The sequence below is a fragment of the Panicum virgatum genome, chromosome 7K (assembly GCF_016808335.1).
Source record: "Panicum virgatum strain AP13 chromosome 7K, P.virgatum_v5, whole genome shotgun sequence".
In the NCBI taxonomy this organism is placed as follows: domain Eukaryota; kingdom Viridiplantae; phylum Streptophyta; class Magnoliopsida; order Poales; family Poaceae; genus Panicum; species Panicum virgatum.
The window spans coordinates 15,364,716-15,379,885 of record NC_053142.1 but is presented as its reverse complement, the minus strand read 5'-3'; the positions used below and the strand labels follow the sequence as shown (position 1 = coordinate 15,379,885).

Here is a 15,170-nt window from a genome sequence, read left to right as displayed (position 1 = left end):
CAGCAGCTTGTGCAGGCACTCGCGTCGGCACTGCGTGGGTGGGTACATGCGCCGGCGACTCGCGCCGGGTGTTCCTGCTCCGCGGCGGGGTGGATCTCGCCCTGCGGCGGGCCCAAGATGGCCGGCGCAAGAGGACGAGAGAGGGGCGGGCGGATGAAGGGGGCGGCGCGGCCTCGCGGGTCACCGGCCGGAGCAGAAGCTTGACGAGGAGGGAGGGAGGCCGGAGAGCATGCGTGGGCCGGGCACCTGCGCCCGCCGCGCACGCGCAGGGAGGGGGGGCGGGCCGAAAGCGCGAAGCTGAATCTTCGGTCGACCGTGACTTCCATCTCCAGCGGTCGATCTCCCAACAGATCCCACATGGTGGGACCCACCACCCACTCCTACCTTCTGGATCCCGCACCCCTCCTTCCTCCCGCAGGCAGTCCGCAGCTCTCCTCCTCCTTCCCTCTCAATGGATACTGCACCCCTCCTTCCTCCCGCAGCTCTCCTTCCTCCTTCCCTCTCAGATCCACGGCGGCGGCGGCCCTTCTCCTTCCTCCTGCATCCTCGGCGTGGCGGCGGCGGCCACGAGTCCAGGGCGCGGCGCGGCGGCGGCGGCCGCGGGGGAGCTTCGCCCGTGGTGCGGCGGCGGCGGCCGAGGGGAGATCCGCCCGCAGCGCGCCGGCGGCGGCGGCGGCCGAGGGGAGATCCGCCCGCAGCGCGCCGGCGGCAGGCGGCGAGGTGGGGAGCTCCGCCCGCGAGTTCGCCCCTGGCGGCGGGGCGGCGGCGGCGGGGAGGCGGCGACGGGGAGGCGGCGACGACGGGCAGCGCCGCCTCCCGCGCACCGACATGTTTTTTTCTTTTTTTCAATTTTTTTACCTGATATTGTTTTTTTGATGTAAAAAATTTTCTCATGAGATTTTTTAATTTGTTTTTGTACAACCATCCAAATTTTTTCTTTGAAAGTTTCCCCTCTCCCCTAATTTTTTCTTTGAAAAAATCTTTGTGGTCGCCAATTTTTTCTTGAAAATTTTTTTTGTTGCTCTCTATTTTCCCTTGAAATTTTTTTTCGCTCTCCAGAAATTTTTCTCGAACTTTTTTATTTTTTTCGCTCTCCAAAAAAATTTCTTAAACTTTTTTTTTCGATCTCCAATTTTTTTTTAGAAAACGACAAAAAAGTTACTAAAAATGGAAAAAAATATAGTTGTCCGAAATCGACGGTACAGAGCCTTTCCGTACGGCCGAAAGGGAGGCCGGAGAGAGAGAGCAAGGGAGGGGCGCGGAGAGAGAGGAGGATGGAGGGAGCTCGAGGCCAGAGTGAGGAGGGGCGCGCCGACGGCCGTCCGCCACCCTTCGCCGTGACGCTCCGGAGGAGCTGACGCGCACACGACAGGGGAAGGAGAGAGAGAATGAATGAGAGGAAGAGGGCGTCCGGGGGGAGGGGGGATACAGTGCGCCCCAGGCGCAGGGGAGCCTCCGTGTGCCCCCCGCCCGATGGTCGCCCCCTGCCTCACCTTCGCATCCGCAGGTCCTGCTCCTCCGGCTCGCCTCCCTGGGAGGGATCGGCTTCCGCGCGGCTCTCGGCGACCTCGGCTTGATCCTCGGCGACCTCTTGTTCTCCAATCGAGCCCTGACGCTGCAATCCTTGGCGGCGCCGGCGCCGGCGCCGCCGAGAGGCTTCGCGGCGTGCGGCGTCGCATTCCCGCACGTCGCCTACGCGCTCGTCGCGCTCTACGCCCGTCGCGCGGTCCCGGACGCCGTGCGTAGGGTGTTCAAGCCTTCAAGGAAATGCTCTGCACGCCGGATGTCATCTCGTACAACGTGCTGGTGCTCCTGATGCTTTATCCATTGGCGATTTCAGTAGTTGCCCTGCGCACCAGTTTCTGACGACGTCATGCAGGCGGCAGCAGCACCCGCAACAATTAACGGCAACTGCTCTCTTTAGTACCTACGTGTCCATGGCAGCTCAACTTATAGATAGCACAATCTGCGACAACTCCATCGGTCCATTTTTGGCACAGAATTTACCATAAGTGTGGGTCCCATGTATCATAGTATTTCACATATTTTATCACCATCTTCACATCTCATGACATCCGAGAGAACCGGTGGTCGAGCTTTTCCTCTCACCACGCCGGGGGTCAAGCTCCTCCTCGCCTCACACCGGCGGCCTTTATCTCTCCCATATCCACATGCTGGAGGCAGAGCTCCGCCCCAGCGCTGCTATCTCGCAGCCGCAGCCAAACTCCGGTTGGCTAGGAGCCTGCGCTCCCACCTCTCCGGCGCCGCCGGCTGCCGTGCCTACTCGGTCTGCCTGCGCGCACGGCCATACGCCCATACCCCATGCCGAGCTCATCCCTGTGCCCACCCCAGCAGTCGCGGCCGGATGCCTCCTCCGCCTGCCGCAGCAGCCATGGACGAGCGCCTTCGATCCTCCGCCTGCGACGACCACCGTGCGCGCCGCCGCCGCATGCCCACCAGCCGCGTGTCGCGTGCCTTTCCTATCCGCACCCCATCTCCCCTGGGCCCGCACGGCGCAAGGAAAGCGCACCGTGGGGCCAGCTCGGCATCGAACGGAGCGCTGGCGACCTCGCTACGTCTAGCGACGATTCTTTCTCTCTCTCCGTTTCTCTCTCCGACGTGGCTCCGGTATAGAGAGTGCTATCGGCCCGTTGCGGGTGCCCTAAGGTGATTTCAGTAGTTGCTACTGATGCTTTATCCATTGGTGAAGTACTTCGTGCACGATTTCAAATTGAATGTGATTCCAATACTATTCCTGATGCAAGAATGCCCAATATACTTTGGTAATTTAGCTGAATCAGCTGTTGCCTAACAAAATTATTCGTGATGAGCAGGGTTGATCCGTGAGCACTGGAAACAAATTTTAGTGGTTTGATGAATGGTTGCTCGTATTTTCATTTCAGCCTTTTCGTCTGTAATTAGTTTATAAAGGGAATAATTTATGTATCAGCATGTGGAATCTTGCTTTATACAAAGTTTGTTCAGTTTGAAGTATTTCAGTTAATCAAGATGAACATCAGTTAAACATGTTTCAGGTCAAGATTGCATTCACCCATCAATTACAGTTCTGGAAAAAAAGATTGACGCAACGGTTATAGTTTCAGGAGGAGAGGCCTTGGAAAGTTGGAACAAGAATGTGGAGAATGGAGAAGAGGCTGGCTCTGTGCTGTCGGAACATAAGTCTGTATAGTGGAGCCTGATGTAATGCAAACTGAAATACAGATGTGCAAAATGTAATTAAAAAACAGATATTGCTCTCAAATATAATGCTGTCTCTTTTTTGAAAACTGAAATACAGATGTGCAAAATGCAGTTTGTATGGCCAGCCTAATAGCAATTGAATGGAGCTACCACATTGTATAATGTATGGATGTAATGAAAAAAATGAGTGTGCTCTCAAATATAATGTTGTCTCATTTTTTTCAAATATAATTGCTATGGAGTTCACAGAACTAATTTGATTTTCAAGGAATTTAATAGTTGAGACAAGAGCAAAACATGACTCAAATTCAAAGAACATGTGGCAGGAAGAGGCACCATATAAAAACAAGCCGCATAACCTCTAGCAGTAGCACACTACCAGAGGTTCATCTGAATTGCCAAAATGAGGGATTCGTCTGAAAATGTACATGATTTGAAAGGACGGAGAGATTGTCAAATAGTGCTTCACAAGATTTTTTTTAAAAAAAGTGCTTCACAAGAATTATGGAAGGAAAACTGTATCCAGAGTCATAGATATTGTGCAGGTGACTATATCAAAATCAGGAACCTATTACCAGATTCTAAAATAGGTTACGTCAGATTCTAGGACTCAGGACGCCGGCGAGAGGCTGCTGCTGTTCAAGGACCGGGGCTACTACGAGGAGGCCGGGCGCGTGCGCTGCTGCGACGTCCCGCCCGCGGCAAAGTGCGAGGCGCGCCCGCCTGGAAACGTGCTCTTCGACGCGGCCGCGGCCCCGGCCGACATCGTGGTCTCTTGCCTGACCGAGAGTCGGCAGTCTGCTCGTGCTCCGCCGCTGCTCGTCCTAATTATTTAAAAATATAATCACATCCTCGAACTAATCGTTCTATGTATCCTCTTACGAACTCGGAATTGGGAACTTAGAAAATTATCGATTCATCTCGCAGCTACCACGTATCACCAATTAGCGGGGGCACAACTGAGCAAGATAGGCTGCAGCACCAGAGGGGTGGCGACATGGGAGCACGCGCAGGAGAAGATAGAGATTGATGTCGTGCCTGAGGAATGAGTTGGTTCGACCGATTTTATTATTTTTGAATGAGCCGATTCCAAATCATAAGAGTATTTTTTTTATGGTTCTATTTAGGATGGAACGGTTCCATCCTAACACACTACTCCTATATATCCCTAACCCAAAGCTAGCCAGTCATATCCCAACTCATTTCCCGGCCTTTAACCTAAGATCTATCCAAGTGCAACATTAGTAGATACTCGTCGGGTTTAGATATAGATATAGACCGGCACCATTACCCACCAAGTTTACTAATGGTAGGAACGCGGATATTTTTTACCCGTTGCCTTCTTTAACCGGGAGTGTTTCATGGTCTGATCCGGACCGTTATGCTAAGCTTGACTATAGAATACAAATCCTTGGTGCCAAGTTACCAACTTGACTTGACTCCAATTAAAATTTGTCAATTCATGTGATAATAATTTTAAAATTCCTATAAAATTCCACGCGGGATGGAAAGATATCATTTTTGAAATGTAAGCCGAACTAGAAGACATCTTGCCGATATGTCTATTTTTTTCTTATAGTATTTACTTACATTTATTTTATTTTGTTAAAATTTATGCGCCCGTAGCATCGCACGGGCTTTTACCTAGTTAAAATTAAAGTTCTTAATATAGTAAGATTTTAAAAACCGGTAACATCAGAGATGTTCTCACTTCACTACTGAGCAAATAGCCTCCACCAAGAGGGGGGAAATGGACCGGCTTCAATCGGTGGAAGCTTCGAGATCCTTTCTATGGACAAGAAACTAATAAAAGACGTTGCTTGCTTTGACTATACACCAAACTTACAACGTCCGACCGACCATGCTACGTCTCCCACATGTGAACAGGGCGATATAATCAGCTTCAATCGTTGACCTATTGCGTATATTTGACTATAAATTGCATTAAGGTCTTGTTTAGTTTGCGATTTTTTTATTTTGGTACTGTAGTATTTTTGTAGTTATTTGGTAATTAATGTCTAATTATGGACTACCTAGACTTAAAAGATCCGTCTCGTCATTTATAGTTAAAATGTGTAATTTGTTATTTTTTTTAATTACATTTAATAATTCATGAATGTGTTCGAAGATTCGGTGTGATGGTACTATAGGAAAAATTTTAGGAACTAAACATGCCCTAAGTCTTCTGCGTCACTCAAATCGTGGCTCCAGTACAACCGTCCACATTATTTCATCCAGACCGTCTACTACCGTGCGTAGCTATGCGCGTGCGTAGGACATCATTCGCGTCCACTAGACGCCTCCTGTGCCGCACTGCCGCCAGATTGAGGGAAAAGCTGGACTGAAAGAGAGAGAATTAGATAAGGCCAGTCTCAAAGCACAGTGTCATCACGCGGTTATCAAAAGAGATACATCAGCTTGACACTATTATGACACCACCTCTCTCAATACACAGTGTCATTGCACAGTTTCATAAACAGATTACAACATTAAATTATTTAATGGTGGTGTGATCAAATATGCCATGTGAACTATGTAGCCATTTGAGAGAGAGACACCGGCGCCCTTCCACGAGTGCTGCAGAAAGTTAGATCAAAACGGATATAGGCAAGAACTAAGGATATAGGCAAGAACTAAGATCGATGTAGAATTGGAGATAGAAAATTAAGAGAAAAAACGTTGCAGGCTGCAACTGCAAGCCTTCCGACTATTCAACATGGAAATGAACAGGTGTCTACCTCAAGTTTGCCTGTCGACCGCTTGCCGCGAATGAACTGGAGTGCTGGACCGGCGGAGCAGTTGCAGCCTTTTCGATGTGGCTGCTGCGGAGCGGCGTGGAGTGATGTAGGGCGCGGGGCTGGGACTCGGATGGATTTAGGCGGATTTGGGCGCGCAAATAGGCACGCGAGCGAGGCACGCGCGGGGGATTTGGATGCGGGAGGTCCGGCGGCGTAGTGGGGAGCACCGGATCTTGGATGAACCGAAGAACACCCTTAGTGCTAGTTTCATCTCCGTGTCATGCGCTCGAGAACTGCACCACAAGAGTGTCATCCTGATGACCCTGATTTCCTCTCTCTCCTCTTAACTTTCATGCCAAATCAGCATTTCTGCTGATGTGTTATAGTCACTAGCAGATGCCCATGTGCGGCACGCACATGTTTTAAAAAAACCAGAAAACAAGAATTGTATATCATAGTTAATGTTTACATGTGGCAATGATATTTTTTTAAAAAAGAACCGAATGAATATTTACTGAAGAGAGTTCAACTTCGTGCACTTCTACTAAAAATGTGCACTTCATGGAATCACACTACCGTTAATATCATTTCCATTACAGTGAACAAACCTACAGTCACAAAATCCTTAATTCCGAGGTGCTTTGCAATCTGAATAGCGAAAGTACCAATTCCACTTGAACCTCCAAGGATCTGCAAAATTGAAGGTACAGTCATCAGCAATATACTGTGAAAATTTTTATTAACTCGCAAGATACTGAGCACTACTACATTTGCATCTGCATGTCTATTTCTGTATGTCTTTTCATATCATAATGGCTATGTGACCATTTTGATGAATCATGAGCTACCAATTATGTGTTCTGAACTATTGGCTTCTGCCTGCAGCTACAATGTGAGAACAAAGAAGCGTGACATTTTTTTGCATTATGGAAGACATCCAAATAAGCATTCAGATCATGGTGGAGTTAGAAATATCATGAGGGAAGTGTAGAAAATTCTTGTTAGCGTCATGGTTCATGTGTAAAAAAAATAGAAAGCATCTGCAACGATTGGCCGTACCTGCACTCGCCATTCTCGCTGTGTCTGTTGCCGCCATCTCGGATCGATGCTGCCGGTCTCGTAGAGCCGAGAAGGCCGCCGCAATCCACGCCAGCGCCGTCCCGCTAATCCGAGAAGGCCGCTGCACCAGGCGCCGCCATCCGCGCCGTGCCCGGAGTGACACGCCGACATCCTCGCCGCGACTCGGGTTGCCGCCACCCTTGCGGAATCGCCGACCTCCAAGCAGCTGCTAAACGCGGATCTCCTTATAGTTTATAGCAATGTTCAAGTAGGCGCTAGGCGGTTTCTAGGCGGCGGGTCACCGCCTAGAGCCTAGGCGAGCCTAGGCGGGCCTAGACGTTTCAAGGCGATTTGCTAGGCGATAGCACGTACACACATATACATGTATATCTTGCCATATACATACATATATCTCTAAAAGAAAAGGAAAAATAAGCAGCCAATGGGCCTAATTTGGACAAAAGCCCACTAAAACAGCCCAGCCCACCTCCCAGCCTTCCCCTTATCCACTTACCCTGATCGGATCTGCTCCTTCTTCCTCCTCCGCCCGCCCGCCCGCCCCTGCATCCTCTTCCTCCTCCGCCCGCCCGCTCGCCCCTGCCTCCTCTTCCTCCTCCGCTGCCGCCAGCCTTACCTCCTCCGCCGCCGCACGCAGTCCCTGCTGCCACCGCGACATCCGCACCTCCACCTCCGCCTCGTCCGCCGCCGCCCGACGTCCACACCTTCACCTCCGCCGCCGCCACCGGACGTCCGCACCTCCACCTGCGCCTCTGCTGCCGACGTCGCTTCCTCCCCCAGCACTGCCCGACGTTCACTCCGCCTAGGGGACCGCCTACCCCCATAGGCGAGGCGGGACCCCCTCGCCTAGAGCTTAAGCGCGCCTAGGCGGCCGCCTAATTCCGCCTTTTTGAACATTGGTTTATAGTATAAAATGTTATTCCTGACTTCATGAATAAAATGTTCAAAGCAGACAGGGAACTTGATCCTTGAGAAGTGAACATGTAACCTAAGTACCTGACTGTGCTACAATGGTAGGAGATAGAATGATTGCAGTAAAGGAAAAATATCATACATTTTATAGTGAGCCAATAAGATAATGAATTTATGGTACAAAATAATCACGAACCTGGATGATGATTTGGATCACTTCAATTAAAATGATCACGCCCGCTGAGAATGCATATAGAGCTGTGATAAGATCAGGAGCCCGAGCAATACCAAGCATTCTTGAGGAAAATAATATATGCCATATGTGCAAGAGGGATGTCAATTCAGGATTTAATCCAAGTTCTCTTACATTCTTGTTGGCAACAAATTGAACCAAACGTTCTCAGATTTTTCTCCTTCGAGCCATTCGAAAGCATAACTCAGCTCTGATTTTTCTCCTGCAAATTTGATTGTTTAATATCCTTCACATGGATTGCCTATGCAAACATTGGGAACAAATAAGAGGTATGAATATGCCTTCAAAATATCAAAGCATAACTCAGCTCTGATTTTTGAAGTAATTCAGAGCTATGAACTATTGCAAAGCTTAACCGAGATGTATAATACAAAGTTACACATAGTACTTGAATTGTCTAGTGGAAGTTAATTGTAAACATTGGCACCTTAAATCATCACCCAATATTGTGGAAAAAATGTTATTTGAATATTACTCACTATTCAATAAAACATCAGTGTTGTCCAATTAAATTTTGGAGCAATATAAGCTCTTTACTTGTCTATCCAGTGCAAGCTTCCTCTCCTCTTCAACTCTACCTTGCCACCTGAATGTACCTGGACACAGAGAGGGGGGCACAGATTGTATGCTAGCAACAGTAGTTAGATGGTTAGGTGCAGAGGCCAATTCTTTACTCGAGCACCAATTTGTCCAAGCAATACTTGCTCTATAAATTAAAATCAGTTTTATAGAACCAGTATTATAGAATCAGTTCTATAAAGATTATAACATCACACTGTCGCTTCTCATTCTCTTCCTCCTTTTTCCCACGGTTCTTGAATTCTACTTTCACATGTTAGCACAAATTAGTAACCATAGCATCTCCATACACTTAATAAAATGGTAGATCAAATCCATATACATATATTTCATTTAGAGCTAATCATAAGAAAATTATCTCCTAAACCTATCTAATCATGAATGTACATTCTCGCACCGCTTATCATTATCCTTTTTTTTTCATTGAAATCAGCTGAGTTGCATCTGTAGACTGAACCTATCGTCCTAGACTGAACATGAAACACACAACTTTATTTCCTTGAACCTGAATAAAATGGAGCTACAAAAACCAAGCTAAAAAGGTATTAAATGATTAACTAATGATTGCGTGAAAGGGTGCTACACTATTGCACAAAAGTGACACTAAGAGTAAGAACCAGATAATTAGCCATGTATTCATAAACAAGTAGGAACTCAGAACCTTTCCGAGAACAACCAAGAAGCCGGACAAGATTCCGATGATGAACATTGCTAATCAACTTCACCTCACTTTCAAAATCAGCTTTGGCCCTGCTTGTTTCCATAACTACCAACCTTTTTACTGCAACTGTTTTTCCATTTTTCAGCAAACTCTGTCAGAAACAAAAAGAACTGCTTGTAATATTTTCTTATTTCTAAGTTCTCTTGTTCAACATCAGCAAATTAATGTAGAAGATTTTTTAGATGACCAGCATACCTTGTATACATCTCCAAAACCTCCTTCTCCAAGTTTACTTTTCTCATTGAAATTATTGGTTGCAGCCTAGATCACGATAGTAGAAACTTGTTGGACCTTGTAATTCTGTTGCTCCAAGTATATCTCCAAAAAAATTTAGAGTGAGACAAGGGAAAATGCCAGAAAAAAATGAAGTATTTGATCGGTTTTTCCATTTGACTCAACCGTTTTTCCTTTTTCAAACACAGGCTTGATTATACTTGTGGATGGGGGGAGGGGCCGCGCTGCAGCTCGGGCGGATCGGGGGTGCAGGGGCGGCGCTAGGGTTTTCCAAGGGAGAAGGGAGGAGGGAAGGTGTCGATTGATTGACGAGTTTTTTTAGTGCCTATCATCTGGATACAGCTGTAGAATCTGCTCATACACATGCACACCTACTCTACACACACGCCACACACACCACCTGTGTACAAACAAACCAACAACTATATACAGATCTAAATCGCGTCCTTCTAGAGGAGATCGGCAAGCGGCGCAATGGGTGGTGCCGAGAGGCTGGGGCGAGTTCGAGGCAAGAGGCATCAACAACAACCAAGGGGAGCGGCAGAGTTGGCACAATATCGACGGCACACGCGACGTGGCAAGGCTGTAGAGGATGCGCTGGAGCAGCATGTCGAGCCGCCTCAGATCCTAAGTTGGGACAGCAAACATTGGTCTTTGAGGTCGTCAATCAATCGACACCTTCCCTCCTCCCTTCTTCCTTGGAAAAAATTGCAATATTAGGACTGCAAAACACTGACAACTCATGAATTTGCCACTCCCAGTGAATGACACGGTAGGACCATCTGGCGCTTTGAGGTCTGGGAGGATGTTGTGCGGGTGCAGCTCCTCGGCCTGAGCCTCGGTGGTCAGTGACCTCGGCTCCATTTGGTTCCTTCAAGATTCCTAGAACATGCAAGACAAAAAAAAATCTTGCTCCCTCAGTCCCAAAATAAGTGTAGTTTTAGGATTCAAAATTTGTCTCAAAATAAATATAGTTCTCGCTTCCAATACAATTATATCTCTATCTCTCCTCAACTACCCTCCACATTTTATGTGCACTCCCTACTTTTTTTACCCTCTTTAATTCTCGTGCCCAACTCCTAAAACTACACTTATTTTGGGACGGAGGGATTATGCATGAAGTACTAAATGAAGTCTATTTGCAAAACCTCTTAAATGGCAGCGGGCCGGGTTCGGGGCGGGTATCCGTGGATTTCGGGTTTGCGGGTTTCGGGTTCCAATCTTCGCCCGCGGATTTTTGGTTTCGGGTACCCGAAAAAGTTCGGGTTTGGAGCGGATCTCAAATTTGACCCGCGGATCACCATCGGAGGCCCGAAGCTATCAGCCCAATAAAAAAGCCCACGTAAGTAACCCTAACTCTCCCCAGTCCTCACCCGTGACTCTCTCACCCCCGTTCCCCCGAACCCCCCCGAACCCCACAGCGGCGCAGCCGCAATCCCCGCTTCCGCTTGGCCGCCAGGTCCCAGGCGGCAGGCGCCCGGCCCAGGCCGGCTGCCCGCAGCGGCGCAGCGCCTCCCCTCACGCCCCCTCTCCGTCCCTCGTCGGCTCGCTCATCCCCATCCCAAATCTGCTCGATGCTCGCCTGCTCACCTACATCCCGGCGGCCGGCGGCCCGCTCGGCGCTCGCGCAGGCGCGGAGGCGCCGCCCGCCGGCGCCCGCTCGCCCCTCTTTGGCTCGGCGCACCGCGCACAAGCAGAGGGCCGCTCGGCGGTCGGCACACGGCAGAGGACCGCTCGGCCGCTCGCCCTGCCCCCACGACTCCTCGGCACACGGTAGGGGCCGCCCCGCACGGAGGCCGCGGCCGCGCGCAGAGGCACCCCAGGCGGTAGGCGCGGAGCCGCGGAGGCACCCCTGAACGGCTGCACCACGCACGGCGGCCCGCATCGCGCTCGCCGCTCGACGCCTCCGGCCGCTCGCCGCTCGTTTGTAAAAAAAATTCGGGTTTCGGGTTATCCGTTCGGGTTTCGGGTATCCGCGGGTTTCGGTTTTGGGCATGAATTTGCACCCGAACTGGAGTTCGAGTTGGGTTCGGGTTTCAAGTTCGGATTTGGGGTTTGGGTGCCCAGACACTCCACCCGAACCGAACCCGACCCGTTGCCATCCTTAGTAGAGGATGCGCTGGAGCAGCATGTCAAGCCGCCTCAGATCCTAAGTTGGGACAGGCGGCGTGAGGTCTGGGAGGATGTTGTGCGGGTGCAGCTCCTCGGCCTGAGCCTCGGTGGTCAGTGACCTCGGCTCCATTTGGTTCCTTCAAGATTCCTAGAACACGCAAGACGAAAAAAAATCTTGCTCCCTCAGTCCCAAAATAAGTGTAGTTTTAGGATTCAAAATTTGTCTCAAAATAAATATAGTTCTCGCTTCCAATACAATTCTATCTCTATCTCTCCTCAACCACCCCTCTACGTTTTATGTGCACTCTCTATTTTTTTTACCCTCTTTAATTCTCGTGCTCAACTCCTAAAACTACACTTATTTTGGGACGGAGGGATTATGCATGAAATGCTAAATGAAGTCTATTTGCAAAACCTCTTAACAGATATATGTAACTTTTCGTGATGAATTTTATGATGGTAATTAATTGATGATTGGCTAATGTGATGCTACAGTAACTATTCTTTAATCACGCAATCAAAGGTATTATTAGATTCGACAGGATTCCTAGTGCAGAGTTCTGGAGTTAGTTCTGTAAACTAACTTTATTCAATATTCATATTTAGCGGTCAAAGTATCTTCTAAGAATTCTAGGGAAGAAACTAAATGTGCCCTGCTGTTCTGGCAGGCAGCAGAGGAATCAAAAGCGCCCGCAACTGCGACGTGGTGCTTTAGCATGTGCGGCCGTGAGAAGATAAGGAAAAGAATGAATAAATGAGAAAAAGAAATCAAGAAAAGAGGGAAACTACTATAAATATGGTCATCACAAATAGTCTATCACCGCCGGTTTGAATCAAACCAGCGGTGATAGTTTATCACTCTATCACCGCCGGTTCCAAATAAACCCGATGGTGATACACAATTATCACCACCGGTTCGCATTACAAACCAGCGATGATGAGTTTACAGGCATCACCGTTGGGTCGTAAGACGAATCGACGGTGATGACCCGACGGTGATGAGATCGTGCTTATTCTTATCTTTTGCTGTTCTTCCGTGACCTCTCCCTTCTCTCCCCTGAGCTCATCTCCTTCCTTCTCTTCCCCATGTCTCCCTTCCTCCCTAGCTTTCCCTTCCATGCACCCCTCCCTTCCCCTTCCCTCTCTGTTCCTTTCCTCTGCAGATCTGCGGCGGCGGCGGCTCGCGGCGAACGCAGGCCTGCGGCTAGAGCGTGCAGCGGGAGCTCGAGGATGTAGCAGGACTTGCGGGGCGGAGGAGTAGTGAGGAGCGCCGGCAGCAGATCTAGAGTGGCACCATGCAGTCGACCTCCGCGAGGTGCGACGGCCCCTTCCCTTTCCTCCCCACGTTTCCAAGCTGCCCCTAACCTCACCTCCACTCTCTCCCCCAGCAGCAGTGGCAGTCGCACGGAGCAGCGCTACACCGGCGGCTGCAGCAGCATAGCGACCAGCAGCGGCAGCACGGCGAGCGGCAGCGCGTGGTGCTGCGCCAGCAGCTGCAGCAGCTTGGCAAGCAGCAGTGTTTTCCTTACCGATCGGTAACCGCCGGTTACCGCCGATTTTTACCGATACCGCTACTAGGCGGTAACCCATACCGGCGGTAAATTTCGAAAAATTTCGCCCGAATTTAAAATTTTCAAAAATATTTGAAATAAAAAAGGAAAAAATATGGTAAGAAAGTAGAGATGACATACATCATTCTAATATAGAACATGTTCAAATATTTGACTGTTTGGGCACTCAAAAAAAATAAAAAACTTTCGGACCGGTGGTCCCGAGCGGTATTCGGCGTTTTCCGAGCGGAAATCGCCGCGTTTGGACCGGAAACCACTGCATTGTGAGTATTTCTTGATTTTACATTGATTTTTAGATGTTTGTTGTGTAGCTATATTCAAAAACATGTGTTCATATTAGCTATATGGATCCATTTGTTCATGGTAGTTGGATGTTAATTTGTTCATTTTAGCTATATGTATATGTGTGTTCATATTTCAAATATGTACATATATTTTCATTTGTTCATTTGTTCATTTGGACCGGAAACCACTACTATATATTATATATATTGACGATGATGGTTTGTGAGGACTATGGTTGTGATGATTTGTATGGACTATTGTTGTGATGATCTATATGGACTATGGATGTGAATTTCTATTTTTATGGATATGAACTTCTATTCTATGTATGTGTAAATGTTATATAATTGTTTGATATATACTATCAGTAATGATATTTACAAAATTACAGTGAAATGCTGCCAAAATTTTTAATTTTCCAAAGTCATACGGTGTTTACCGGTTAAAAACGACGGTTACCGGTCGGTAAACATCGATTACCGGTCGGTAAACAACGGTTACCGGTTTTTTTGAATTTGAATTGTCATTTCGAGCGGTTTCTAGCGGTTTTCGGCGATTTACCGCCGGTTTACCGATACCGCTAGTTGGCGAAAATCGCTTTACCGTCGGTAAGGTGAACCCTGGCAAGCAGTAGCTGTAGCCTGTAGTAGCGTGGCAAGCAGCAGCAGGCAGCAGCAGCCCGGCGACGTGGCGAGCAGCAGCGCAGCCGCCGGCCAGCAGCAGCAGCGACGCGGCGCGACCGTTTTTTTTTTGTTTCGTGACGGAGGGAATACTGTCGGATCTAAAACTAGCGGTGATTGTTTGGACTATCACCGTCGGGTTTAAAACCGGCGGTGATGACTCCGTTAATCACCCACGAGTTAAATCCAACGCCCTCAAAATCGGCGGTGATAGCCATTTTCAACCAACGGTGGTAGAGTATGCTGGAGTAGTGGGACCCCGTTTTTGGTGAAATCAAAGAAAAACAAGACAAAATCCAAGACGTGTAAGACCCTCTTTTGTAAGAGTGCACTCCAGATACTCATATCTCTCGTGATTTTGTTAATCTATAAATATTATCATTAATTATCAAAAGCTCAAATTAGAGATCTAGATACTTTCAGGTGCGATGAAGTCATGACAAATAGCGTTGGATCCAAGCCGCGCCATGTTATTGGCTGTAGATGGATGATATTATGGTTGATGAATTTAGACGATGTGGCCCGGTACCTGCCCGAGAATTGTCTGCTAGATTCGCCAGGTAGATATTTATATATAGCCCTGTTTGGTTCCGTCTACACTATTTTTTGCTAGAAAAAATCTTCTATGCATTGGCTACTAAATAAAGTCTATTTGCAAAACTTAGGATGGGTGCAATTTTTCACGACGAATCTAGTGACGGTAATTAATCGATAATTGACTATAGTGATGCTACATTAACCATCCTCTAATCACACGGTTAAAGGTCTTATTAGATTCTTCAAGATTCCTAGCGCGGCAGTTCTGGA

General features: G+C 48.3%; 1 protein-coding gene and 1 long non-coding RNA gene across 11 annotated transcripts; one reads left to right on the top strand and one right to left on the bottom strand.

The window, feature by feature from the left end:
- The first annotated feature begins 2,091 nt into the window (after nt 1–2,091).
- On the top strand, nt 2,092–3,401 carry LOC120639836. Its single transcript, XR_005661709.1, has 2 exons — nt 2,092–2,667; nt 3,036–3,401. It is a non-coding gene; the product is annotated as an uncharacterized LOC120639836 (long non-coding RNA).
- Nucleotides 3,402–6,359: 2,958 nt separating this feature from the next.
- LOC120639835 lies at nt 6,360–9,911 on the bottom strand. 10 transcript variants are annotated; one of them, XR_005661708.1, is made up of 7 exons: nt 9,677–9,911; nt 9,422–9,572; nt 8,719–8,777; nt 8,296–8,383; nt 8,125–8,186; nt 6,999–7,224; nt 6,360–6,629 (listed from the first exon to the last, which is right to left on the bottom strand). XR_005661708.1 is itself a non-coding variant. In XM_039915771.1 (4 exons), exons 1-4 carry the CDS (start codon nt 8,360–8,362, stop codon nt 6,565–6,567), a joined length of 420 nt encoding a protein of 139 aa, XP_039771705.1. In that variant the 5' UTR covers nt 8,363–8,613; the 3' UTR covers nt 6,360–6,564. The 10 variants fall into 10 exon arrangements, 1 of the variants encoding a protein (XP_039771705.1); XR_005661707.1 differs by having other exon boundaries at nt 8,125–8,383; nt 8,661–8,777; XR_005661704.1 differs by having other exon boundaries at nt 8,125–8,168; nt 8,296–8,422; nt 8,661–9,572; nt 9,677–9,907.
- Between the last annotated feature and the right edge of the window lie 5,259 nt (nt 9,912–15,170).